Source organism: Nyctereutes procyonoides, unplaced genomic scaffold (assembly GCF_905146905.1).
Source record: "Nyctereutes procyonoides isolate TBG_1078 unplaced genomic scaffold, NYPRO_anot_genome, whole genome shotgun sequence".
NCBI lineage: Eukaryota > Metazoa > Chordata > Mammalia > Carnivora > Canidae > Nyctereutes > Nyctereutes procyonoides.
In genome coordinates this window covers 25,357,432-25,385,358 of record NW_026575048.1, presented here as the reverse complement: position 1 = coordinate 25,385,358, position 27,927 = coordinate 25,357,432, and the positions used below count along the sequence as shown (strand labels likewise).

Below are 27,927 nucleotides of genomic sequence, written 5' to 3'. Positions count from 1 at the left end.
ATGGCATCCCAGCCAGATAGCAAAGAGCTAAGCTATACCTGTCAAGATCATTGCGAAGAAACGTGGTGTGGATCTAAGTGGCAACCAAAGTGTAACTCTTTCCACTTTGATGATTGGGTGTAGACCTGTGCTATCAAATAGAGTAACCACTAGCCACACATATCTGTTTAAATGTGAATTTAAATAAATAAAATTTAAAACTCAGTTGTACAGTCATGCCAGCCACATTTCAAGTGCTCAAGAGCCACCTGTGGCTAGTAGCAATTCTACTGCATAGTACAAACTGAGGATATGCTCATGATCTCAGAACCTTCTACCATATAGTGCTGATCTTGATAGAGTCTGGTACAAATGAATACTGAATGAATGAATGAATGAATGAGCAGCAGTGTTTTCACCTAGTTACTCAATGAGAGAGGAGTGTGGTATCTACACAGAGGGAGGGAGTTACACCATGGTTAACAATAAGAACATCCTACCATTAACACAGCAGTACACTTTTCAAATTTTAAAACATTTCATGTATGTGACCCAAGTGACTTTATTCAATCTTTCTCATGAGTCTTCCAAATAGAGAAGGTATCGATGCCTTAATTTTATAGCTGAAGAAATATAGCTGCACAAAACCTAGCCTTGTGACATTTTGAAGTCTCTCTCAGGTGACATTTCTTCAGCTATAAAATGAAGAGCATGAGCAGACTCAGACCTAGTGGTCATCTCCATAGGGAGGATATGGAAGCCAAGAGGAGAGATGAGACCCTACAGGGAGAGAGAGGAGACTTGCTGACAGGACAAATGCACTGGGATGTGGTACCATTTCCACTGAGGTTAGTAGTGGAAATTGCGACAGATGGGAAGGGAAGCTGGGTGGGATCCTGGGGATTGGAGTGAGTGCCAGATGGTGCCTTTCAGACCAGGGAGTCTTGAGGACTTCAAGGAGGAGCATGTCTATTTGCATGAGTCAAGCTTAAGATTTGAAAAATAGGAGCAGCCTCGCCCTGGAAGAAAACTAGTGCAGATAGTGTCTCAGAGTGAAAAGCCAGGGAGATATTTCTCCAAGCTATGAAAGGCTGCTCAGGTACAGTGTAGTCTGCGTTTGAGGGTTAGACCTTGGAGAGTGAGGAACAGAAGTTACACAGCTTCTCCAGGGACTTGGAGAGGTGCCAGAGCTTACTTACCCCAGTAGACAATTGTTTTGTAGTAATACCCTACAGAAAAGACCAAATTCTATGAGTGGTGAAATGTGCTACTTTTTTGAGTGGTGACAGAAGTATTTACCCCAGAGATACAAATGCAGTGATCTGAATGGGCACCTGCACTGCAATGTTCATAGCAGTAATGTCCACGATAGCCAAACTGTGGAAAGAGCCAAGATGGCCATTGACAGATGAATGTATAAAGTGTGGTGTATATATACAGTGGAATATTACTCAGCCATCAGAAAGGATGAATTCTTACCAATTACATTGACCTGGATGGAACTGGAGGGTATTATGCTGAGTGAAACAAGTCAACCAGAGAAAGATAATTATCAGAGAATATGGTTTCACTCATATGTGGAATATAAGAAACAGCACAGAGGATCATAGGGGAGGGAAGGGAAAACTGAATTGAAAGTCATCAGAGAGGGAGCAAAACCATGACAGACTTAACTCCAGGAAGTGAACTGAGGGTTGCTGAAAGGGATGGGGGAGATGAGGTAACTGGATGATGGACATTAAGGAGGGCATGTAATGTGATGAACACTGGGTGTTTTATGTAGCTATCTGAAAAAATACTATCTGAAAAAAACTGATGTACTTTATGTTGGCTAATTGAATTTAAATTTTAACAATTGGCTAAAAATAGTAGCTAACATGTATTGAGCTATTACTTTGTATGAGATATTATACAGGAATTCTCATGACTTCATAAGTTAAATAGTGTTCTCAAACCCAATGCACAGATAAGCAACCAGTGGTATCCTGGAGCCGGTTTTTACTGTTCAGTCAAACCTGACTGTTGAATTCTCATGGTTCTTTTTAGCCAGTTGACATATGTTGTTAGCTTGAAATCAGTCATGGTGAAAAGATTTCTAACGTAAATGCTACAAATTAGGGCCTTTTCAATATTTAGTAGCACAGCACTGGAATAGGTTCAGAGAAGGTTAGCAACTTGCCAAGCTTACACAGACAGTAGCAACCGGCAGATCTTAGGCCAATTTCATTACTTTAAAGTCCATAGTCTTACCACTAGACCTCCCTAGAGACTCTTCTGTATTGGGGCACACGACTGCTCCCCCTACTTCATTACCAAAGAAAATCTATGTTGCTCAACAAAGACTCTCAGATTAAGGATGAGGGGCTTTGCAGAGCTTTTCTTGAGGGCCTGGAATTCAAGCATTTGGCATTTCCGTAACTCAAGATGGGTCTGAGGAGAGGGAGTGGGAGGTGGGAATGCATGATCATTTGCTCTGGCAATAGGATGCTGAGATGCACATTTTATACAAATGAATGAATGAATATATTTCCCCCCATCTCTTCAGTGAATTTCATAAAGAAGAGTCAAATCATCATTCAAAGGATGAAAATGACTATTATAAAGCAAATTGTGGATGAGCTATTTGTGTAGAATGCTCTGAATTAAGAAGAAGTAAACATCATTTGCTGTGAGAAGGTCCAGCAGGATGCTGCGAGAAGGATCAACCACATGACTTTGAAGATGGCCTCCCAATCCTGTAACCTCGATCTCAAATCCCTTGAAAAATGAAAATGTCCTCTTTTCAGGATTTGAATGGACAAAGTAAGTACCAATTTTCCTGTATCTGTTCTACAAATAGAATAAACCATAAAGAAGATCGACTATCCCCATAAGAGGGCCTCTGCTCTCCTCTCTCTTTATAGTGCTGGGTAGTGGGTTTTGGTTCTGCAAAGGAAAAGCTCAGACACTCTCAGAAGAAACTCCCATTTAGATTACTTGTTGTTGAAGCCAAATTAAGTCACTCCAGAGTTAGAGATTACTTTTTTTTTTTTTTTTTTTTTTTTTAAGGATTTTATCTATTCATGAGAGAGAGAGGCAGAGACACAGGCAGAGGGAGAAGCAGGCTCCCTGTGGGAGCCCGATGCAGAACTCCATCCCAGGACTCCAGGATCACGACCTGAGCAGAAGACCGACTCTTAACCACTGAGCCAGCCGGATGCCCCCAGGGTCAGGGATTACTGATTTAGTATAGTCTCAATTCAAAGTCAAACTGGATAAAGAAGTTAATGCACTCAAGAAGTTGGTGCAGTTGTGGTTCTTAATTCCTTAGTCCAATGAGGAATTACTATTTTAAATAATACTATCATAAAGAAATAATTTTTATTTTGTTTCATGATAGATTTTAATCAAAGTTAAGGCTTGATCTGGTGAAAGTTACCCCTAACCATCTCTCTCAGCCACATCCCTACTATTCTCATGCACTTTCCTTAACCCAAACACAGACTCCTCCCATTTCCGTTGGGCTGTGACAAAGATACTGTGGTGAAAAGAGGAAACAGAAGGCCAAATGGGAAGAGCAAATATTTGGAATCCTTTGTGCCAGCTCAGAACTGGGGAAGGAAAGTCAAGTCATCTATGGAAGATTCTCGGCATAACTCCCTCTTTATCGTCCTGAACTCTGAGTTCTGGGAAGACACAGAATTGAGTCTTCTAACCTTCCTCTTCTCTTCCAAGTCTTTCTCAGCAGATATTGAGAAGACTTAGATGATTTTTCTCAGGATCTAAAGGCTTTATACCATATCCCATCTTTTCCGAACTTTTTTCCCCTGGGTGAAGATACTGACATTATTTTTAATTTGAAAGGCACCTTCACAGAACCTGTTCTTTGGAGGAAGGACCCTCACCATCACATATTGGAAGCAGCTGGTCTGAATGGTCTGCTAGACACTCTTCAATGAATTTTTTTAAAGATTTATTTATTTATTTATTCATGATAGACACAGGGAGAGAGAGAGAGAGAGAGAGAGAGAGAGAGAGAGAGAGAGAGAGAAGCAGAGACACAGGCAGAGAGAGAAGCAGGCTCCATGCCGGGAGCCCGATGTGGGACTTGATCCGGGGACCCCAGGATCGCACCCTGGGGCCAAAGGCAGGCACTAAACCGCTGAGTCACCCAGGGATCCCCGCTAGACACTCTTCAGAGACCCTGCATCATCAAAGGGGAATCTGACACAGGGAACTATCACAGCAAGATGCAGACTCAGCAATTCACTAAAGTCTCAAGAGCCACAGGAGGTGACCACGTGGGAAAGTAACTTACAGAAAATGGCTTTCATTTCAGACATTACATCAAGTATAGCATCCTGCTCTTATATGAGGGTGGATCATCTACTGAAGCCACCAGGACTGTTTTGAAACACCCTGCAGCAGTGTATCCACATAGTAGCTTCCTGGGGCTCTCCAACACGAGGAAGCCTCTCTGGAGGTAAGAATCTATGCAAAATGTGAAAAACACTCCTGTGCAAGAAACTCTGAAAGCCATCAACATCAATTCCTTTACAGAATGTGGCATTAATTTATTCCATGGGAGTATATCTGAATCACACCTGAGCAAAGAATTTGAAAATTTCCTTTGTGCTAAAAGCTTATATATCAACTCAGAGAACATCCCTGATTACTTATTTGACTTGTTTGAACACTTACCTAATTGTGCAAGTGCTCTGGACTTGATTTCACTTGACTTCTGAGGAGAAGCTAGGGCCTCACGGGACAAGACTACAGAAGACATGAGCAGGACTCAGGAAGAGACCTCAGAAACCCACATTCCCAGCAGGGCTGTGTCTTTGTTCTTCAGCTGGAGGCAGGAATTCAAGACTCTGGAGGTCGCACTCCAGGACTTCAGGAAAAGACGAAATATCTGGGTAAGATATTCAGCCCTGCTACAAGCCTCAGATTGTGCATTACAAGACAGGGTGGTGTGGCCGGAAGGTTCGGTTCTCAGCACCTGTGAGAACCTTCATTCTCTTGTAGAAGCCAGTCCCCTCACCATAGAAGATGAGCAGTATATATATCACACTGGTGACAAACCTAACCACCCTGAGTTTTCAAGACCTACAGACTCCACAACTGCAGGGGATTAGAGACATCAGCAGTTTAAGCTATAATCAAGCCCAGGGGCACCATGGAAATATGAGGTATCATATAGTTTTGCTTTAGATTTTCTTTCTTTTTTTTTTTTTTTTTTTGCTTTAGATTTTCTAATACTTTCAACCAGGTGTCAGGACTTGGAAGGGAGGTAGGAGGACTGAGAGAGAGGTCTGTGTTAGGGAAGCTGTCATACTGGGAGGCACTAGGAAGGATTCCCGAGTGGAAGCTATACAGTCTGACTGAATGGCACTATAGTTTATATGGGGTGCGTGTGTGTGTATGTATGTGTGTGTGTGTGTGTGTGTGTGTGTGTGTATGGTAGGTTAAGCTTGTCTTCATTGACCTATCCCCCTTCTTAGCATCTCCATCTCCCACTGCTTCTCTGCCAAATGACACATCTCCCGGCTTCAGGTCTGGGAGGAAATCCAGCCTGTAAACTAATCACCTGCAGGAGCTGGTAGCTATTGTGTTACTGGGTTCTCACCCAGGAAACTGCAGAACATACCCAGCCCCACCCTACCCTCAAGTATCGTTCATTTTGAAAGAAGATTTTGGTAACAGATTTTGTGTAACACAAAGAAATTTCAGATCTCACATGTGGGGCCAATCTTTCTGAATAAGGGGGATTTTTCCCCAAATTCAAAATAGTCTTAAAGGTGAATGTCTGCCTTACCTGTGTAGACCAACTTCTCTGTGTAGATCAGCCCTGTTGTCTGGAACAGGGGCTGTTGTGGTGTGAAGCTATGGGCTGCAGGAGCTTTGGTCTACTTGACTATAACCTATGATTACTTTTCATTCACGATTGATTTCCCATCAGGCTCTGCCTCATTTGTCATCCTGTGGAGGAAATTTCGTATCATTAAACAAATCTAGAATCTTTTGCACAGATAATTTTTGCCACCTTCTCAATGAAAGAACCCCTTCCATAAGATTCTGCATGGTCCCTGGGATTCCATTAGCTACCTTATGCTTCAGGAAGCTCACCAGCTCCTCTTGATGGCTATTCCTTTGCACTGATCTTGCAAACTGGTTGCCCATGTGCTGAGTTTGGCCTACATATTGTGTGGAATTTTCTTTTGAATGTTTGCCAATATTTTGTTCTTAATTTTTATAATTTATTTTTTGAGTAATATATTCTCACATGATCCAAATTATAAACAATCTACAATGAAGTCTTCTTCCCTTTCCCATCCCCTTCATGATTCTCTCCCTGGAGTTGGCAGCATTTTGCGATTGGGAGATTGCAGTGTGAAAATACAGGACACTCATTTCTATTGAAAAGTGTAAGTCTGGCAACTGCATGCCCATCTCCACTTGGTAACAATCAGCTTGAGCTTCCTGAGATGCTCTTATACTTTGTGGACAAGACACACCATCTCCATGCGGGCACAGCACCCATCTGTTCTACTTCTTGTAATAATATTATCTTCCTGGACCTTGTTGACATTTGAGTTTGTAATCAGTGCTCATTCATTCTTATAGCTAAAATCCAGTGCCCTGTCATTTCTACCCAAGGTTGGTTTCTATTTCTGCCCTCCATGTCTCTTCAGAATCTTCCTAGTTTGTCCCTTTCTTTGCTGAATAGTGGTGTGTTGTATAGATGTGCCACAGTTTATCTTATCACCTCTGAAAGACATGTAGGTTATTTCCCGCTTGTGTGATTATAAATAGAGTTTCTATAAATGTTCATATGAAGGTTTTTGTATGAAAATAAATTTTCCTCACTGGATGTTATACTATATGCTGGCAAATTGAATTTAAATAAAATATTTTTAAAAAAAGAAAATAAGTTTTCCTTTTTTAGAGAGAGAGAGAGATCAGGATGGGGAGGGAGAGAGAGAGACAGAGAATCTTAGGCAGGCTTCACACCCAGTACAGAGCCCCAGATGAGGCTCAATCTTACCACCCTGAGATCATGTCCTGACCTGAAATCAGGAGTTGGACACTTAACTGACTAAGCTACCCAGGCATCCCTGAAAATAAGTTTTCAATTCACTTAAGTAAATACCTAGGAGTGGGATTGTTAAGCCATTTGATAAGTGCTTGTTTAACTTTTTAAGAAACTTCCAAGCTATTTTCCAGTATGTATCATTTTACATTTCTAATAGCAATGTATGAGAGGTTTAGCTGCTCTGCATTCTCACAAGGACTTAATATCCTTTGTGGGTTTTTTTTTAAGATTTTATTTATTTATTAATGAGAGACACACACAGAGACGGCGGGGGGGGGGGGGCAGAAACACAGGCAGAGGGAGAAGCAGGCTCAATGCAGGGAGCCCGGTGTGGGACTCAATCCTGTGTCTTCAGGATCTCGTCCTGGGCTGAAGGCAGGCGCTAAACCGCTGAGCCACCCGGGCAGCCCTCCTTTGTGGGTTTTTAAAATTTTGTCATTCTCTAACTGCTCTACAATAAAAACAAAAACAGGGATCCCTGGGTGGCGCAGCGGTTTGGCACCTGCTTTTGGCCCAGGGCGCGATCCTGGAGACCCGGGATCGAATCCCACGTCAGGCTCCCGGTGCATGGAGCCTGCTTCTCCCTCTGCCTGTGTCTCTGCCTCTCTCTCTCTCTGTGTGTGTGACTATCATAAAAAAAAAAAAAAGAAAAAAAAAAGTGCTGATGAGGGTAACACCAAGTGCTGATGAGGATGTGGAGCAACTGGAATTCTGGGAGCAGTGTTATTTCATCATACTTAGCTGGTAAAAGGTGAAAAAAGTTTTCATAGGCTTGTTTGCCAACTACATACCTCTTTGGCAAAGTGTCTAAGTTCTCACCCATTTTTTAACTGGGTAATTTATCTTCTTCATGTTGAATTTTGAGTGTTCTTTATATATTTTGGATACAGGTCCTTTGTCAGATAAGTGATTTGAAAATATTTTCTCCCAGTCTGTAACTAGTCTTTTCATTCTCTTAATGGTATCTTTCATAGAACAAAAATTTTAGATTTAGTTGCAGTCCATATTTGCTTGTAAAATCATGCTTTTGGTGTGATTTCTAAGAAATTTTTGCCTAACCCTAGGTCAGAAAGATTTTCTCCTACATTTTCTTCTTAAAGTTTTACATTTTACATTTAGATTTATGATCTATTTGAGTTAACATTTATATAAATTATGATGGTTAGACCAAGGTTCATTTTTCTTGCATATGGATATACAGTTGTCCTAATTTTATTGAAATGACTATTCTTTCATGTTTGAATTGAATTGCCTTTGTACTTTTGTCCAAAATCATTTGAGTGTAATTATGTGGGTGTATTTCTGGACTCTCTTCTCTTATTGATTCATCATTTGGCAACATCCTTAGTGACTGTAGATTTCAGTAAGTCATAAAATTGAGTAATGTTGTTTCTCTTTTATTCTTTTTCAAAATTGTTTTTTATATTCTAGTTCCCTTGTCTTTCACCTTGTTTATTTTATCAAAAATTCTTCCTGGAAAAAAAATAAAAATAAAAAAAAATTCTTCCTGGGATCTTGATTGGAATTACATGAAATCTATAGGCCAATTTAGGGAGAATCAACATATTTATTTGGTTGAATCTTTCAATCCATGAGCATGGTTTCCCTTTCAATTATATTTTTAAAATTTCTTTTATCATCATTTTGTAGTTTTCATCATGTTGATCCTGTATATGTCTTATCAGATTTACACCTAACTTTTTCATTGTAAATAGAATTTTAAAAAATTGGTTGCCATTATTTATTGCTATATAGAAATGCAACTGATTTTTGTCAGTTGATCTTATACTCTACACCTTTGCTAAACTCACTTCATGTCACCTCCAAGAACAGATTTATTTCTTCCCTTCCAATTTGTATTTATTTTATTTTCTTCCTTTATTGCACTGATTATGACTTGCAGTACAATGTTGAATAGGAGGGGTGAAAGAAAAATCCTCCCTTGTTCCTGATATGAGGAACAAAGCATTCAGACTTTCACTACTAAGTATGATGTCAAAAGTAGTTTTTCTGTAGATGACTTTTATCAGGTTGAGGAAGTTCCATTCTATTCTAGGTTGTTGTGAATTCCTATTATGGATGGATGTCAGATGACGTCAAATGTTTTTCTAGCCTCAATATAACTGATCATGCAGCTTTTCTTCTTAGACTGTTAATATGTTGAATTATATGGATTGATAGTCAAATATTGAAACAGCTCTGTATTCCCTGTAGGAAGCCCACTTGGTGGTAGTATAACATTCTTCTTATATATGGCTGGAATCCTCAGTAACATTTTGTTGAGAAGTTTTGCTTCTATGTTCCTGAGTGATATATTGGTCTGAAGTTTTCTTCTGCTTTATGTTTTTGGTCTAGGTTTTGTATCATTTAATGACAGCATCATTAAAGAGCTGGGAAGTGTTCCCTCCACTTCTACTTTCTGGAAGTGATTTTTTTTTAAGATTTTATTTATTTATTCATGAGAGACACAAAGAGAGAGGCAGAGACACAGACAGAGGGAGAAGCAGGCTCCATGCAGGGAGCCCAATGCGGAACTTGATCTGGGGACTCCAGGATCACGTACGTCCTGAGCTGAAGGCAGACGCTTAATCGCTGAGCCACCTGGGCGTCCCTCTGGAAATGATTTTATAGAAATGGTGTTATTTCTTCTATGAATGTTTGGTAGCATTTGCAGGTTAAATTATCTGTGTCTGCAGATTTCTTTTTTGGAAAATTTTAAACCATAGATTCAACTTTCTCTAAGCACAGTGTTAGTTTCAGATTTTGATATATTTTCATTTCTATATTTTTCAAAACATTCTCTAGTTTTCCTTGATGCATGCTTCTTTAGAAGTCTATTGTTAAATTTCCGAGTGTTTGGAGATTTCCTTGTTATCTTTCTGTTATTATTTTCTAGTCCATTTCTGCTATATTTGGAGAACATGTTTTTAGCTAAAGAATACACCCATCTCTGGCCAAAAAAACAAAAACAAAGCATTCCTGTGTTTCCATGCTTCTGAAAGAATGACTTTCACATAGGTGACCTTTGTATGGTCCAGGAGATTGGATAGTGAGTTGAAAGAATAGCTCTCTTTGGCTTTTTATAACTCAAGGTCTCTACAGAAAGAGCATGATGGCAAGATCTCTGTGCAATTGCTCTTTACCTTCCTTTCAGTCTAGTAATCTATGTTTAAATCAAATTAACTTCATGTCTTAATGTATTTCCTTTCCAACTTTTTGCATCTGAAAGTCTGACAAACCTGAAGAAGATGAGTTTACTTCATATGACCCACTTGTCTGATATTGGGAAGGGAATGGATTACATAGTAAAGTCTGTCAGCTGAACTCTGTGACCTTGAAGAAATCCAATTAGTTTCCTGCTGCCTGTCAGCAAACACCGTGAAAACCCTAGATAACTGTTGCCTGCATTAACTGAATGAGAACAGTGTAAGAGAACATGTGATACTTTCATGCTAATGCATGCTAAGTCTCTCAAATGAATATTTAATTTTCAGGGAAACTGGAAAAGATAATAAAGATGTCCAGGTAGTACTTAGCCTGTTTTTAATGATATTCTCCATGACTTAAATAAAAATTTATTAAAAATGGAGAATTAGGAGAAAAATTCAGAATAATTGGAGATATTATAATTTTAAGAGATGGTGAAGAGAAAGTAAACAAGATATAGGTAATTGAAACTTGGCACATGTTCTGTTACATAATAACTGCCTAATAAATATTTGGATGACTGGATAAATAAATGATTGAGAAGCAGAGAGAGAATTTCCTTAAATGTTCTCAGGCTGTCCAGTTCTTACCAATTGCCCTGTTAAGATGGAATTAATGTTAACTCCATTAACATAAGAGTTGAGTCTTTTGAGTTCCCAGAGGGTATACATACCAAGTATCTAGATCCATATATCTAGATAAACTGGATATGTTCAATTAATATTTTTAAATTTATATTTTAAGGAAAAGATGGTCTAGCCCTCTTAAAACAGAATATAAAACTGCTAGGAATCTGTAAAAACTACTAAGGAAATCATTTGTATGCTAATATAATCCAAAAGCTAGAGAAACCCATGATCAGAAGAGGTTGTCTAGCCTCTACTAGGAAAACAATGATAAGTACACTCCTTCTTTACCTGACCCTGGGGAGTGACAGATTTAGAACTAAAAATGGCAGCTGTACACTTTTTGAGAGAAGTTCCTTTTTTTTTTTTTATGTTAAAGCACCAAACCCAGAAGTTACTTTCCTCTAAGACAAGGGTTCATATGATTGATTAAAAATAATAATAGTTACAGCAACTGCCTGGCTCAATCAGTAGAGCATGTGACTCTTCATCTTGGGGTCATGAGTTCAAGCCTCTTGTTGGGTGTAGAGCTTACTTAAAAAAAAAAGATTTTTTTTAAATAGAAAAAATTAGTAAAATTATAACAAAAGTTCATATCCATGAAAAACTTGACTTCTTTAAGTGGAGATTTTTCTTATCAGTTTGATAGAAAAACTTCATTTATTCATGAGACATAGAGAGAGAGGCAGAGACATAGGCAGAGGGAGAAGCAGGCTTCCTGCATGGACCCTGATGTGGGACTCAATCTTGGGACCCCGGGATCATGCCCTGAGCCAAAGGCAGATGCTCAACCCTTGAGCCACTTCCTTCTTTGATAGGAAAAACTTCAACTAGATTAAGCAACCATGATATGTATCTAAAGTGAAGAAAAGAACTAAGCAGTTGTTAGCTAGACTGATAGTATTCTATGATTAATGCTTACATGTAAACTACTTTTCCATATTTTTTACCTCAACATATTTGTGTCTTTGTCAAGAAATTACATCTCTTGCAGATAGCATGGAGTTGAGTCTTGCTTTTTGAAAAAAGAAATCCAGTCTTATTTCTGCCTTTTGATCAATGTTTAGTCCATTTACATTTAATGTAATTATTGATATAGATTTTCATCTGCCATTTTGCTATTTGTTTTCTATTTTTCTCACCTGTGTGTTTTTTTCACTTTCTAAGTTTTCATTATCAACATCACAACTATGACATTACCAAAATCATCTAAGCTGAAGTCAACAAAAAGTTGCTCATCGCATCTGCTTTTTGTTATTTTTGTTGTTCCTTTGTTTCTCCTGCATGATAAGGGCATTTTAGAATTGGAAGCAATCTCACATTTTATCTACTGCAACTTCCTCATTCTAAAGATGAAGACACGGAGGCTTGGAGAAATGGAGTGACTTTCCTATAATGACATAACTATATTTTATGTTGCATTAGGTTTTATGTGAACTGAAGTTTATTAGTCAGAACTTAGGACTGAAATATCTGTCCATTTAGTCACAGCCATGGGAGCTCAGGGTTAAATGTAGCCAGATAACTTTGGGAATAAATAATTTAATTAATCAGGTCAAATAATGGTTTGTATATTATCAACAAAGAAGATAAAGCCTTAGCATTCTTCTAAGGATATTTAAAAATCCATATGTAGTTCCCTAAAAGGCTTTTTATTTTGGATTGAATTTTTTGTCCAGCTCAGAATCTTCACAATTTGGCCAAACTGAGCATTCTTGACTTATCTGAAAATCACCTGGAAAATGATGAAATGAAGCTCTCTACACAAATTGAGTAAGAATGACAATGTAGCCAAAGTTGGATACTTGAATATGGGTGCTGGATAGTCAGAAAAACATTGCTATTTGTTTTCTATTTTTCTCACATCTGAGATGTGATGTTTCTGGACCACATGTGCCTTACCAGATGTCCTTTAAGGACATTTCTTAAACCACCCATAAGAAGAACAGGCCAATGGCTTTGAGTCATACGCCCATTGCACCTGAGGTTCCCACCTGTTGCCTACTTCTAGAGAGCTAGTGATGAGAGTAATTGATATTAAAGACAAATCTGCTTAAGGAGTTAGTGATACAAAAAAAAGGAGTTAGTGATATGGTTTTAAAATGTGATAGCGATATTATTATGTTTTTTTAAAACTGATACTGAGATTTGCTTTAAAATAATTCAGAAGGAAGAGAAAGAATTAGGTGAGGATGAAGCAAGCTTGTCTGATCTGATGTTTGTTGAAAGTTGGCTTATTAGTAATATAGTTTCATTATACTATTCTGCATACTATTTGTATGTCACTGAATATTCTTTAATACTTTCCATAAAAATACTGACCAAAACACAAGTAGATTCTCATCCCATGATGAGTGGGCTGCAGAGAAAAAGACCATTCCTTCTCCCACAGCCCTTAATCCTTCATCAGTTTCGAGATGGATTCAATTCCTGCACTCCTCTCTGATTCTTCATGTTGATATGGCTCCACATCCTGGAACAGCTAACTGTGCTGATGCTGCCCTGGTGGAGTGACATATGAGTTAGTTTGACGAGGCTGTTGGAGAAAGTGGAGGCTCCCCCCCCTCCAGTTTGTCAAGATTGGGCTGAAAAACTGGACACTCAAGATGCCAAGATTAGATTCTAGGTAGGTACACACACACACCCACCCACACACACACCCACACACACCCACACACACACACACAGCCAAGACAAAAGGAGTTAGCCCTAACAAAGCTCTTAAGTTGCTTTTAAAAATTGTGTTTATATACCTCCTCTCTATATTTTCTAAATATTTTATTTTTAAGTAATCTCTACACCCAATGTGGAGCTTGAGCTCACAATCCTGAGATCAAGAATCACATGCTCTACCACCTGAGCCAGTCAGGGGCCCCACCTTCACTTTTTTATACAAATATATTTAAGGAGAGTTCACACACTCTAAGGAGTAAAATGACTTAAAATACTGGCCCATCTTCAGTTTTCTAAGCATTGGATCTATAGTATTAAAGGAAAAACTTTTCCATTACCTGACAAGGTGTATTATGTTAGGAATCACTCTTGCTAGCCTTAACTGTCTGAAATTCAGCAATGCAGGGTGCTGGGGTGTCTCAGTCGACTAACCATCTGCCTTTGGCTCAGGTCATGATCCTGGGGTCCTGGGACTGAACCGAGCCCTGCATCAGACTCCCTGATCGGAGGGAAGCTTGGTTCTCCCTCTCCCTCTGCCTCTTCCCTCTGGTCATGCTCTCTCTCTCTCTCTCTCTCTCTCTCTCAAATAAATACATCTTTTAAAAAATGAGATTCAGCAATGCCTCTCCAATTTTGGGGAATTTTTTTTTGGAAATATTTTTAAGGAATATCTGTTGGGTGTTCAAAACATGTAAAGCTAAGTACAATTTTATCTAAATGGGATCACTGAATATTTTCAAGCAACTGTGAAATATTCCCAGAATAGAGATATATAAATGATTAAAGATCTCATCAGCCTCAGGCAGTTGATGGAGGGTCTTCATGCACTCTGTATTAGTTATCAATTTCTGTCCAACAGATTACCCCCCAAAATGGTGGCTTAAAATAACTATAAATATTATCTTAAAATTTCTGGGTGGGTGAGGAATGTGGGAGCTGGGTAGTTCTGGCTTAAGCTCTGTCATGAAGTTGAAGTACAGATGTAGGATGTGGTGGCTGCTGGAGAATCTGCTTTCAAGGGGCTCCTCAGTGGGTTGGCGGGTTAATGCTGGCTCTTGGCTGAAGGCTTCTGTTTCTCATCCCTGGACCTTTCCATAGGCTGCCAAGTGTCCTCACAATATGGTAGCTCACTTCCCTCAGAGCAAGAGATCCAAGAGGGAACCATTTGGAAGCTGCAATGTCTTTTATGATCTAGCCTTGGGGAGTCATTTCTGCTTTATCCTATTGGGTTACCCAGGTCAGCCCTATCCACTGTGGCAGGAAGTGGGGGCAGGGTAGACAATATAAGGGAGTGTATACTAGGAGATGAGGATCATTGGCACCATTTGGAAGGCTGACTAATATACTTAAGGACTGGTGAAAATAGTTTTGACTTCATTTCCCTCACAGATTGTCTAGGATATATTTGTAGGATATTGTGAAACTTATAATTTTAACCATTTTTAAGTGTACAGTTCTGTGGTATTAAGTGCATTCACATTCTTGCACAACCACCATCACCATTTATCTCCAGAACTTTTTCATCTTCCTTGACTAAAACTCTGTACCCATTAAAAACTAAATCCCCATCTACTCTTTTTAAAATCTTTTCTCTTAGGGATGCATAAGAGAGAAGTCCTAAAGCTTTAAGTCCTAAGGCTCCTCAAGGGTTTTTGTCTTCCCTAATGGTGCTTCAAGTTCTGGATCTTTTTCCTCTTAATTCCTAACTCCACCTCCATCCCCTCTACCCACTCCCTTAACCCATCAAATCATATGATTCTGGGTGTCATTCTTACAGGTCCCTCCTTTATTCTGGGTGATATTGGAGGTGGCTTCTGTGACCAGGCTAAGTAATTAGATAATAAATAATCCCTGTTGGGTAACTTCATACCTTAGACAAGTTGGAAAGAAGGTGTCTTTTCAAGGAGACCACTGGAGAGTGCATAGAATTAGAATCATATGTTGGGGAGGCATTTTTAGATCGAGGCCTTTTAGCATCTTTCAAATCCTTAAGTAGGTAGCTGGCTGATTTGCTCACTTCTCAGGCTGGCCAATGAGACCAGAGAAGGAGATGGCATATTTAGTGAGAAAAGAACCGAGCTAGGGAGTAATCTGCCATTTGACTTGAGTTGCCCAAGTGCCTTAGAGCCTCCATATGTAAATGAGAAAAATAAGTGTAGAAGGCAGGTGATTCTTGGAAATTTAGCTGTTAACAATGTACCCCCAAATGCAAGTAAAAATTACAAAGGAACTAAATAGTACTAACTACTTTATTCTCAAAGTATTTTGAAGAAGAACTTGTGGAATTATCATGACATCCCTAATAAAAGATAACATTATTCTTGTTTTATAAAGAAGCAGAGATGTAAGGTTCACAATGGAGCCTCCACTTACCTTCCTCTTCACCTTCCTCTTCTGCCATGCCTCCCCTACCTACAGGAGGTCCCTTGCTCATGGATTTCTTGCTGCTTCCCAAAAATGCCTTTGTACGTGCACTTCCTTTAGAGTGCCCTTTAGTCCTTTTAAGAGCTAACTCAGGGACGCCTGGGTGGTTCAGCGGTTGAGCATCTGCCTTCAGCCCGGGGTGTAATCCTGGAGTCCCCGGATCGAGTCCCACATTGGGCTCCCTGCGTGGAGCCTGCTTCTCCCTCTGCCGGTGTCTCTGTCTCTCTCTCTCTCTTTGTCTCTCATGAATAAATAAATAAAATCTTAAAAAAAGAGACCTAATTCAAATATCTCCTCCTTGGTCACATTTCCATATGTTCTTTCTTCTGCACTCTCATATGTAACTTAGACTTCTGCTTTAAGCCTCTTGTCCAGAATGTTTTCAACTTTTTTTTACTATGACCCTCAGTTATAAATACATTTTATCTCATGATCTAATACATACACATTAGAAAATCTCACAGAAAGTAATTATCTTACGCTGGGACACAATGTTATTTTCTATTCTTTTCCTCCTATTTCACTTAAAACAGCTGCTGATTGCAACCCATTACATTTATTTCATGTTCCTCTAAAGGAAAGGATACCCCACAGCTTAGAAAAAAACACTACCCTAATCCATATCCTGCCCAGGATGTCAGCCTAGATCCAGGGCTTGTTTCCATGGTCGCTTCTGGCTCACTCTGCTCCCATGTGTCTCTGGATTTGTGTCACCTTGCCTCCTGCAGTGGTTCCTTTCCCTCAAGTGACTTGGATGAGGAGAACAGTCACTTGTCAATTTCAAGAAGGCCCCAGTATAATTACCGATATAGCAAGTATACTGAGTGCTTGTGGGTAATTGTGAAGGATAACTGTGATAGTTCTGAGCAGCAGATTAAAGATAATATTGGCACTTCCATACTCTCAAAGGGATGCTTAGCCTTTTCTGCCAATTCAGGCTTCAGCTGTCTGTAAATCGCCTTCCCCTCTCCCATTTCCATCTCTTATAGTCCCCTATGACACTCCCACGGTCCCCAGTATCATAAGCCAATTTAGGCATTGACATTTAATGATGGACATGTGTGATAGACGCAAGAGTGAAATGAAGAAAGAGTGTAATGAGAGACAGATTCTCTAATTAAAGTAAGCCTACTTAATGAGATAGATGGAGGGATAAAATGAAATGTGGACGTGAGGTGTGAAATTAGATTCAGTGGTTGGGGTGTACTTTCCAGACAAAATTCTAAGCCTGGGTTATCCTTAAATTTCCACATTTCCTGTACCCATACTCAGGATACTGGGGAATATCACACAATTTGGCAGATATGTATGCTACAAATTCATAGTGACAAATTTAAACACAAATATTTAGAATTGAATGGTAAGAAAACACTATGTACCAAAACTTGTGGCAGGCAGCAAAAGCAGGGCTTGAATAAAAATTCTCATAGCCTTAAACATTTATATTAGAGATGACTGAAAATTAATGTTTCTAATGTAAGAAGCTAGAAACATCAGCTCCAAGAATAGTATACCTAAGAAAATAAGTCAATGAAATAGAAAATAAAAATACACTAAAAAGATTAATAAAACTTGAAGGTGGTTCTCTAAAAAGTAATAAAGTAGATAAAAGTCAAGCAAGACTAGGGCGTTGGCTGGCTCAGTGGGTAGAAAATGTGACTGTTGCCCTTGGGGTAGTGAATTCAAGCCCTGTGTAGAGTTTTAAAAAAGTCAAGTAAGACTAATCAAGGAAAGATAGAGTGACATAAATGATTAGTCAAAATGGAAACAGGCACGAGTATTTGTAGTAGCTTTATTCCTTATCACCAAAACTGGAAGCAATTGAGATGTCCTTCAATAGGTGAATGGATAAACAAACTGTAGTACAGCTATAAATAATAGTATCTTATTCAGTGGTAAAAAGAAATGAGCTATGAAGCCATTAAAAGCCATAGAGGAAACTTAAATACATACTGCTAAATGAAAGATGCAAGTCTGAAAAGGCTACATAATGTATGAATCCAATTACATGACATTTTGGAAAAGGCAAAACTCTTGCAAGAGTATAAAGTTCAGTGACTGTGGGTATTTACCCAAAGAAAACAAAAATACTAATTTGGAAAGATACATGCACCTCTATGTCTACTGCAGCATTATTTACAATAGCCAAGATATGAAAGCAACCTAAGTGTCCACTGATAGATGAATGAATAAAGATGTGCTGTATATACACAGTGGAATATTATTCAACCATAAAAAGGAATGAAATCTTGCCATTTGAAACACTATGGATGGACTTACAGGGTAGTTATTATGCTAACCGAAATAAGTCTGAGAAAGACAAATACCGTATGATCTAAATCTAAAAAATAAATGAACAGACAACAACAAAAAAATAGAAACACAGTCATGAATACAGAGAACTGGTGGTTACCAGAGGCAAGAAAGATTGGAGGACAGGTGAAATATGTGAAGGGGATTTAGAGGAACAAATTTCTAGTTATAAAATGAGTAAGTCATGGGGATGAAAAGTACAGCATAGGGAATATAGTCAATAATAGGTAACAAATGGCAACTACTCTTATCATGATGAGCATTGCATAATGTATGTAGTCATCAAATCACTATGTTGTACATCTGTAACTAATGTCAGCTATACTTCAATTTAAAAAAAGTTCAGTGATTGTCAGGAGCTCAAGAGGATGGGAGGAAGGGCTGAGCTGGTCAGCGCAGGGGATTTTTTTTAGGACAGTTCAATTATTCTGCATGATGTTGTAATTGCGCATACATGACACCATGCATGGTTGAAACCCATAGAACTTTATAGTGCAAAGAGTGAGCCTTAATATATGCAAAATAAACAATCATTTAGAGGGCACTTGGCTGGCTCAGTCGGAAGAGCATGTGACTTGATTTCAGGGTTGTGAGTTTGAGCCCCACATATGGTATAGATTACTAAAAAATTAAATCAAATAAAAATCATTTAGGAGGTCTGGGAAACTGGAGGATGGAATGAAGAATGCAAAACATTCTAACAGTATTACAAATTGTGAAATAAGCTCACAGGGAGCTTATAAGGGAAAAAGATGGTGCCCTAAATAACTTTGGGAATGAGTGGTCTGTAAAACTAAAGGCAAAAAACAACAACAACAACAACAACAAAAAACTGTACATAAGCGCTATATTCTGATAAAGTTATATTCCATTGGGGTACAGGTTAACAATTTTGATACTGCTATATACATTTCCACTGGAATGATTAAGTAAGTGAATGGCAGATGGTGGGAGCTAGGTTTCTCATTGCTGGAGTAGAAATTTACAGCAAAAAGAGGAGGCTAGTATAATCCATGTGGTTGTGGATTAGAATGGGAGACATCAGTATGGACTCATTTCATGTTTACCTTAATATATATGGTTACATATAGAAAAAAAATACTGTGAGATATTAGAAAATAAATAAATAAATATTGGTCTCTTCCCCCAGATCCTAGCACAATGCCTGAAACCTTTTTAGTTCCTAAGTGATAAGAGCACTAGGGGAGCATCTTTTGCTCCAATGCAGTGACTTTGGGTGGGCTCCTGGATGGCTCCTGGATGGGGGCTGGTCTCCAGAGAGACCAAGCCACGATTAGAAGCTTGGAATTTTCATCCTCACACCTCATCCTCCAAATAGAGAGGGGCTAGAAACTGAATTAGCAATTGATCATGTCTATGTGAGGAAGCCTCCATAAAATCCTAACAGCACAGGGTTAAGGGAGCTTCCAGGTTGGCAGACAAATCCGTACCGGGAGGGTGGCACACCTCAAACTACATGGGCACAGAAGCTCCTGTGTTTGGGATCTCCCAGACCTTGCCCTATATAATTCTTCATTGGCCTGCTCATCTGTATCCTTTAGTACATCCTTTAATAAACTGGTAAATATAAGTGTTTCCCGGAGTTCTGTAGCTGCTCTAGCAAATTAATCAAACCTGAGGAGGGACACATGGGAACCTCCAATTTGTAGCTTAATGAGACAGAAGTTGTGGATAATCCATGGACCTACCACTTGCGATTGGCATCTGAAGGATGGAAGCAGTCTTTGGGACTAAGCCCCTAACCTGTGGGATCTGACCCTATTTCCAGTGGATAGTGTTAGAATTGAGTTAACTTGTAGGACATGTACTTGGTGTTGCACACAATTGTGTGGTGTGGGGAAAAGCCTCCACACATTGACGACCAGAAGGGTCTGAAGTGTTCCGTATGTGCAGTAAAGGAGACACACAGGAGTAAAACAGGAGCTAGAATGAACTGAGTTTTTCTTACATGTGTACATATATTCTTTGCTCTGCCAGCTGAGATGGTCTAGAATCAATGATACTTCGGAAGCAACAAGCACTCAGCATACCTAGCTCTTGGATTCTAATACCATTCTCTAATAAAAGGAACCAGGGCACTTTGACAAAATGGCTGATTCTAGGATGAGGGCAGGAGATGTATAAGCCTAGAGCATCCTGTAGTCCCAGAAAAGTCAGGAAGTGCTCAAAACAAACAAAAAACACCCACAATAATAGAAGAAAGTCAAAGTGACACAGGAACCAACTAAAAGAGCCCACAGTAAAGCTGAACAACTGGAACAATTAATAAAGCTGCACTGGATTATATCCCAAAGCATAAAAGAATTATCCATGAATCCATACTGATTATTATTGAATAAATGAGTAAATGGTGGTGGAGATAAATCTCCCATGCAGAGCCACAAATAATTATATAGATAAGTTTGCCCACAAGAAAGTAGAGCATACCTCCCACTACCTAAGTGTAGACTGTACACAGTGACTTCCTCTGTGGTAGTACAGAAAGGGGAGAGAGTGACTTTACAGAAGATAAACTGAATACCACCTTAGCCAGGTGATCAAGGTCAACTTTAGCAGGCACAGATCATGTTGATAGTATGTACCCTGGACATATAATAAAAATGACACTTTATACATCTGTGATCTTCCTCTCCCAATTTCAAAAACACAATCTAACCATGAGAAAAACACCAGACAAATCCTACAAAATACCTGAGCAGTACTCCTCAAAACTGTCAAGGTAATAAAAAACAAGGAGAATCTGAGAAATTGTCACAAGAGGGGGAACATAAGGAGACATGATGATGAAATGTATTGTGGTATCTCAGATGGGATCCTAAAACAGAAAAAGAACACTAGTAAAAACTACAGAAATCTCAATACACTACAGAGTTAAGTTAATAAGGTATCAGATGCCTGGGTGGCTCAGCGGTTGGGCACCTGCTTTTGGCTCAGGTCATGATCCCGGGATTGGGGATCAAGTCCTGCATTGGGCTCCCTGTGAGGAGCCTGCTTCTCCCTCTGCCCATGTCTCTGCCTCTCTCTCTCAGTCTGTGTCTCTCATGAATAAATAAATAAATCTTTTTTTAAAAAAAGTTAATAAGGTATCAATCAATACTGATTAATTGCAATGAATATGTCGTGCTAATGTAATATGTTAATAGGAGAAGCTAAGTATGGAGTGTATGGGAACTCTGTGTACTATGTTTGCAATTTTTCTATAAATCTAAAACTGTTTTTATAAGAAAAATAGTTTGTTTAAAAATATCAAAGACGGGTGCCTGGGTGGTACAGTTGGCTAGGCATCTGACTCAGATTCAGCTTAGGTCATAATCTTAGGGTTATGGATCAAATCCGTGTTGGGCTCTGAGCTCAGCACAGAGTCTGCTTGAGACTCTCCCTCCACCCCTTCTACTTGCTATCTAAAGTAAATAAAACTTTTCTAAAAAATCAAAAGCAAAAAAGGAGTTATATTATAGATTAATCAGAACTTTATTTAATTTTAAAAAAGATTTTATTTATTCATGAGACACACACACACACACACACACAGAGAGAGAGAGAGAGAGAGAGAGAGAGAGAGAGAGAGAGAGAGAGAGAGAGAGGCAGAGACACAGGCAGAGAGAGAAGCGGGCTCCATGCAGGGAGCCCAATGTGGGACTCGATCCCAGGACTCCAGGATCACGCCCTGGGCTGAAGGCAGGCACTAAACTGCTGAGCCACCCAGGGACCCCCTGATTAATCAGAAATTTAAAAGATACGGAAATCCATCAATTGTGATACCAACAAATTTGAAACAGACATGTTTTTAGAAAAGTTAATTTCCCAAACTGATTCAAGAATTAGGAGAAAACTGGGATGCCTGGGTGGCTCAGTGGTTGAGCGTCTGCCTTTGGCTCGGGGTATGATCCCAGGGTCCTGGGGCTGAGTCCCTCATCGGGCTCCTTGCATGGAGCCTGCTTTTCCTCCTTCTGCCTGTGTCTCTGCCTTTCTGTGTATCTCATGAAAAAATAAAATCTTAAAAAAAAAAAAAAGAACTAGGAGAAAATTGAGGCAGTTGGGTGGCTCAGTCAGTTAAGTGTCTGCCTTTGGCTCAGGTCATGATCCCATCCCAGGGTCCTGGGATTGAGGTCGGCATTGGGCTCCCTGCTCCGTGGGGCATCTGTTTCTCTCCCTCTGCCCGACCCTGGCTAGTGTTCTCTCTCATTTGCTCTCTCTCTCCATAAATAAAATCTTAAAAAAAAAAGAAAAGAAAAGAGGAATTAGGAGAAAATCTAAATACTCTATAAATATAATATAAATTGAAGATATAATTCAACTTTTTTCTATAAAGAAAAAAACTAACCCAATATGTATTTTTTGGCTAGTTTCACCATTAGACAAACCTCCAAGTTATAATTGTTACAGGCAAGATCAACCCGTGGATGCTAAAAATCAGTGGGTAAAACTTCAAGAAGAAAGAGAATATTAGTATCTCACCCATGATATTTATCAATTAAAAAAGGAAAAATTACAAATTTACAATAGAAACCCTGGCAGACCCCACTCTGAACAAGAGGTCGACTGAAAGACATTCTGTGGTCATGGACTGGATGACTTAATACTGTTAAGATGGCAATAACTCCCCAAATTGATCTACAGATTCAGTGTAATCCCTAACAAAATTGCAACTGACTTCTTTGTAGAAATTGACAAGCTAATCGTAAAATTCATGTGGAAATTCAAGGAACCCAGAATAGCTAAAACATTCTTAAAAAAATATAAGAATAAAGCTGAAGAACATACTACTCCCAATTTCAAAACTTACTACAAAACTACAGAAATCAAGCCTGTACGGTGCTGGAATAAGGGTAGATATATCCATTGAATAACCACATGTGAGAGAATGATTTTGGACCCCAACCTCATATCATACAAAAAAGTTAACTCAAAATGCAACCCCGAATAGCCAGGGGAATATTAAAAAAGAAAACCAGAGCTGGGGGCATCACAATGCTAAATTTTAGGTTCACAAAGCTGTGATCATCAAGACAGTGTGGTACTGGCACAAAAGCAGACACATAGATCAATGGAACAGAATAGAGAATCCAGAAATGGACCCTCAACTCTATGGTCAACTAATATTTGACAAAGCAGGAAAGACTATCCACTGGAAAAAGGACAGTCTCTTCAATAAGTGGTGCTGGGAAAATTGGACATCCACATGCAGAAGAATGAAACTAGACCATTCTCTTACACCATACACAAAGATAAACTCAAAATGGATGAAAGACCTAAATGTGAGACAAGAATCCATCAAAATCCTGGAAGAGAACACAGGCAACACACTTTTTGAACTTGGTCACAGCAACTTCTTGCAATATACATCTATGAAGGTAAGGGAAACAAAAGCAAAAATGAACTATTGGGACTTAAGATAAAAAGTTTCTGCACAGCAAAAGAAAGTCAACAAGGGCAGCCCTGGTGGCACAGCGGTTTAGCGCCACCTGCAGCCCGGAGTGTGATCCTGGAGACCTGGGTTTGAGTCCCACGTCGGGCTCCCTGCATGGAGCCTGCGTCTCCCTCTGCCTGTGTCTATGCATCTCTCTCTGTGTGTGTCTCTCATGAATAAATAAATAAAATCTTTACAAAAAAGAAAAAGAAAAAGAAAAAAAGAATCAACAAACTAAAAGACAACCTACAGAATGGGAGAAGATACCTGAAAATGACATATCAGATAAAGGGCTAGTATCCAAGATCTATAAAGAACTTATTAAACTCAATAGCAAAGAAACAAACAATCCAATCATGAAATGGGCAAAAGACATAAACAGAATTTTCACCAAAGAAGTCAAAGACATAGCCAACAAGCACATGAGAAAATGCTCTGCATCACTTGCCATCAGGGAAATACAAATCAAAACCACAATAAGATACCACCTGACACCAGTGAGAATGGTGAAAAGTAACAAGACAGGAAACAACAAATGTTGGAGAGGATATGGAGAAAGGGGAGCCTTCTTGCACTATTGGTGGGAATGTGAACTGGTGCAGCCACTCAGGAAAACTGTGTGGAGGTTCCTCAAAGAGTTAAAAATAGAGCTGCCCTATGACCCAGGAATTGCACTGCTGGGGATTTACCCCCAAAACACTGATGCAGTGAATCACCGGGACAGCTGCACCCCGATGTTTATAGCAGCCATGTCCACAATAGCCAAACTGTGGAAGGAGCCTTGGAGTCCATCGAAAGATGAATGGATAAAGAAGATGTGGTTTATGTATACAATGGAGTATTACTCAGCCATTAGAAACAATGAATACCCACCATTTGGTTAACATGGATGGAACTGGAGGGTACTATGCTTAGCAAAGTAAGTCAATCGGAGAAGGACAATCATTATATGGTCTCATTCATTTGGGGAATATAAAAAGTACTGAAAGGGATTATAGGGGAAAGGAGTGAAAATGAGTGGGAAATATCAGTGAGGATGACAGAACATGAGAGAGTCCTAACTCTGGGAAATGAACAAGGGGTAGTGGAAGGGGAGGTGGGTGGGGGGATGGGGTGACTGGGTGACAGGCACTGAGGGGGGCACTTGACGGGATGAGCACTGGGTGTTTGTTATGCTATATGTTGGCAAATCAAACTCCAATAAAAAATAATTTAAAAAATGAATCAAAGATCTAGTGGCACTTGGGTGGTCAAGTGTCCAACTCTTGCTTTTGACTCAGGTCATAATCTCAGAGTCCTGAGATAGAGCACTACATCAGGCTCTGCCTTCAGCAGAGAGTCTGCTTCTCTCCCCCTCTCTCTGCCCTTCCCCCTGCTCATGCTCTCACTCTCTCTCTTAAAAAAAAAATCTAAAATATAAATGCATCAAAGATCCAAATGTAACAGCTGAAATTATAAAATATATTGAAGAAAATCTAGGAGTAAATCTTCATGACTTCAGGTTAGGCAAAGTCTTAGATACGTATAACAAGCAAACACAAGTAAGAAAAGAAAAAAATAAATTGGACTTCATCAAGATTACAAACTGTTGTACTTTAAAGGGCATCATCAAGAAAGTGAAAAAAGAACCCACAGAATGGCAGAACAACTTTACATGACGGCAAATCATGTATCTCATAAAGGACTACTGTCTAGAATATATAAAGAACTCTTACAACTCATTGATAAAAAGATAAATAACTCAACTTTTAAAACAGGCAAAGGATCTGAATAGACATTTTTTAAATTTATGAATAGATATTTCTCCAAAAAATATATATAAACCATAAGACACTTAACTATAGGAAACAAACTGAGAGTTGATGGAGGGGAGAGGGGTGGGAGGATACAGTAACTGGGTGATGGACACTGAGGAGGGCACATGATGTAATGAGCACTGGATGTTATATAAGACTGACGAATCACTGAACTCTATCTCTGAAATTAATAACCATATGTTAATTTACTTAAATTAATATGTGTTAATTACATTTATTTAAATTATACATTAATTAAATTTAAATAAAAAATTTAAAAATCACCTGTAAAAAAAAAGAATATGTAAAAACCATCAATAAGCCAGAAAGGATGCTCAAAATCATTAGCCATCAGGGAAATGCAAATCAAAGCCACGTGAAACCCCTCTTCCCACCCACTAGGGATGTTTATGATAAAAAGGACAGATAATAAGTGTTAACAAGGACTTGGACAAATTAGAACCCTCATATCCTGGTCATTGCAGTGCTTAGGAAAAGATTCCAGCTTTATTTATTAAAGATTTTACTTATTTATTCATGAGAGACACACAGAGAGAGGCAGAGATATAGGTAGAGTGAGAAGCAGGCTCCCTGCAAGGAGCTTGATGTGGGATTGATTACAGGACCCCGGGATCACAACCTGAGCCCAAGGCAGATGCTCAACCCACTGAGCCACTCAGGCTTCCCCCATTCCAGCTTTAAATTGTTAGATTCCACTGAGGTGGTAAAACCTGCTGCTAGGAGAGAAGGAGAAAAGCTGTCCTTTAGGGAAGAAGCCTTTCATACAGACATGAGAAGTGGCAACCAGCATTTTTGGCTGAGTGCAGGCCATACTGGGAAGCAAATGGAAAAGAGGCGGAGGCAGAAAGGACATGAACATGAGGTCCAAGAGAGCAGTGAGAAAGCTGCTTACAGGGAATAAAGACAGGTTCCTTTAGGGAAGGAGGAAGAGAGGAGAAAGTAAGGCCCAGTATGAGTTAGGGGGGCACAGGCTTAAGCTGGTTTAACAAGAGACCCACCTATACCATGGCTAACAGAAGACAGAATTTTGGTTCCCTCTTAACACTTCAGAGGTGAGCAGTCCAGGCAGGTGGGTGTTGCGCCGTGCAAGCTTTCAGACCCAGAAACCTACTTCTCTGACTCCTCCATTCCTTAGGCTATTATCTTGGACTTCACGCCTAGAATATCCACCTTCCCTTTGTAGGAGGTGCCCTATTCTGTAAGGAATGGAGGAAGTTCCATTAGGGAGCATTAAAAAAGACAGCCTCCAAAACCCAAGTCTTGAGATACTGAAAGAGGCTCGCTTACTCAAGTTTAAGGTTAGGAACACTCCATATCCAAGAAACAATAGATAGTGTTTGCTTCTCAAGAAGAGGCAATGACCTAAGATTGATGAAGTCTGACTCCAGTTTTGAAGAACTGAGACAAATATTTACTACCATCTTACATCTCAATTTTAAAGCAGTCTTCCATTACCTGGAAGAATCAAGAAAAGTGAAAAAATATTTAATTCATTTATATTGCTTTGCTATACTGCTACTAATTACTATCTATCAGATTTCCTTACACTTTAGGAAAAATATAACTTGAAAATATAATGAAGCAGATTCATTGATAATCGATGCCCTACCAATAGAGAATTCTAATTTCTTTCTGCATCAAAGCACTGGTCCAAACATAGCCATTTCTATTTAAAGAATTGTTTCCAACTAACATACTTACTTCTACTTTTTCACCCACATGCATTTTTTGAAAAGAATCCTCTGAAAAATTTCCAGCAGTTGGATTTGGTGGGAAATTGTGTGAGCAGTGACGGATGGCTTGCCTTCATTAATATATTTCAGAATCTCAAGCAATTATTATTATTTTTTTTTCACTTCAGTACTACAAGATTTTTGCCTGATGCAGCATTAGTCAGGAAACTTAGCCATGTGTGGTTGAAGTTAACTTTTTGCAAAAAGGTAGGCTTGTTGGGTAGCAGTTTGATGACGACGATATTAGTGTTATTAAGGTGTTTTTAAATGGTAACTTAAATAAAGGCCATCCTGAGCCCGTGAATGCTCTGGGGACCCCATTACTTTCAACCTAGTTACCTAAGAATCTTTGCTTATCCAGTGCAAGAGTCTGAAAGTATGTGGCAATCCATTATATAACCTAAAAATTATCCTTCTCAACAGTGTCTGCCTAATTTGCCCTTTCCAAATTTTCTCTTCCCTTCCTGATATCAGGATGACATGTGACATCATGACCTTTGTAACTGGCCAATTCCATGGAAATTTACTTTCTTAGTTTCATCATTAAAAAAAAAAAAAAAGGAGAAGGATGTCAGGAAAATGAGACCAAAGAAGAGGAGGAAGCAGGAGGGAGTTTCATTTGATGACATGTGCAGTATTTCTGCCTCAT

At 39.2% G+C, this 27,927-nt stretch overlaps 1 protein-coding gene across 1 annotated transcript; it reads left to right on the top strand.

Moving 5' to 3' along the window:
• NLRC4 (NLR family CARD domain containing 4) lies at positions 1-27,613 on the top strand. The gene is given in 15 exon segments (XM_055327142.1): positions 1-91; positions 2,525-2,785; positions 3,694-3,908; positions 4,192-4,303; positions 4,306-4,860; positions 4,863-4,941; positions 4,943-5,021; positions 5,023-5,150; positions 10,284-10,364; positions 10,366-10,451; positions 12,567-12,659; positions 13,344-13,453; positions 13,455-13,506; positions 27,265-27,486; positions 27,489-27,613. Coding segments are annotated over 15 exon segments (2,289 nt in total).
• Positions 27,614-27,927: the final 314 nt, after the last annotated feature.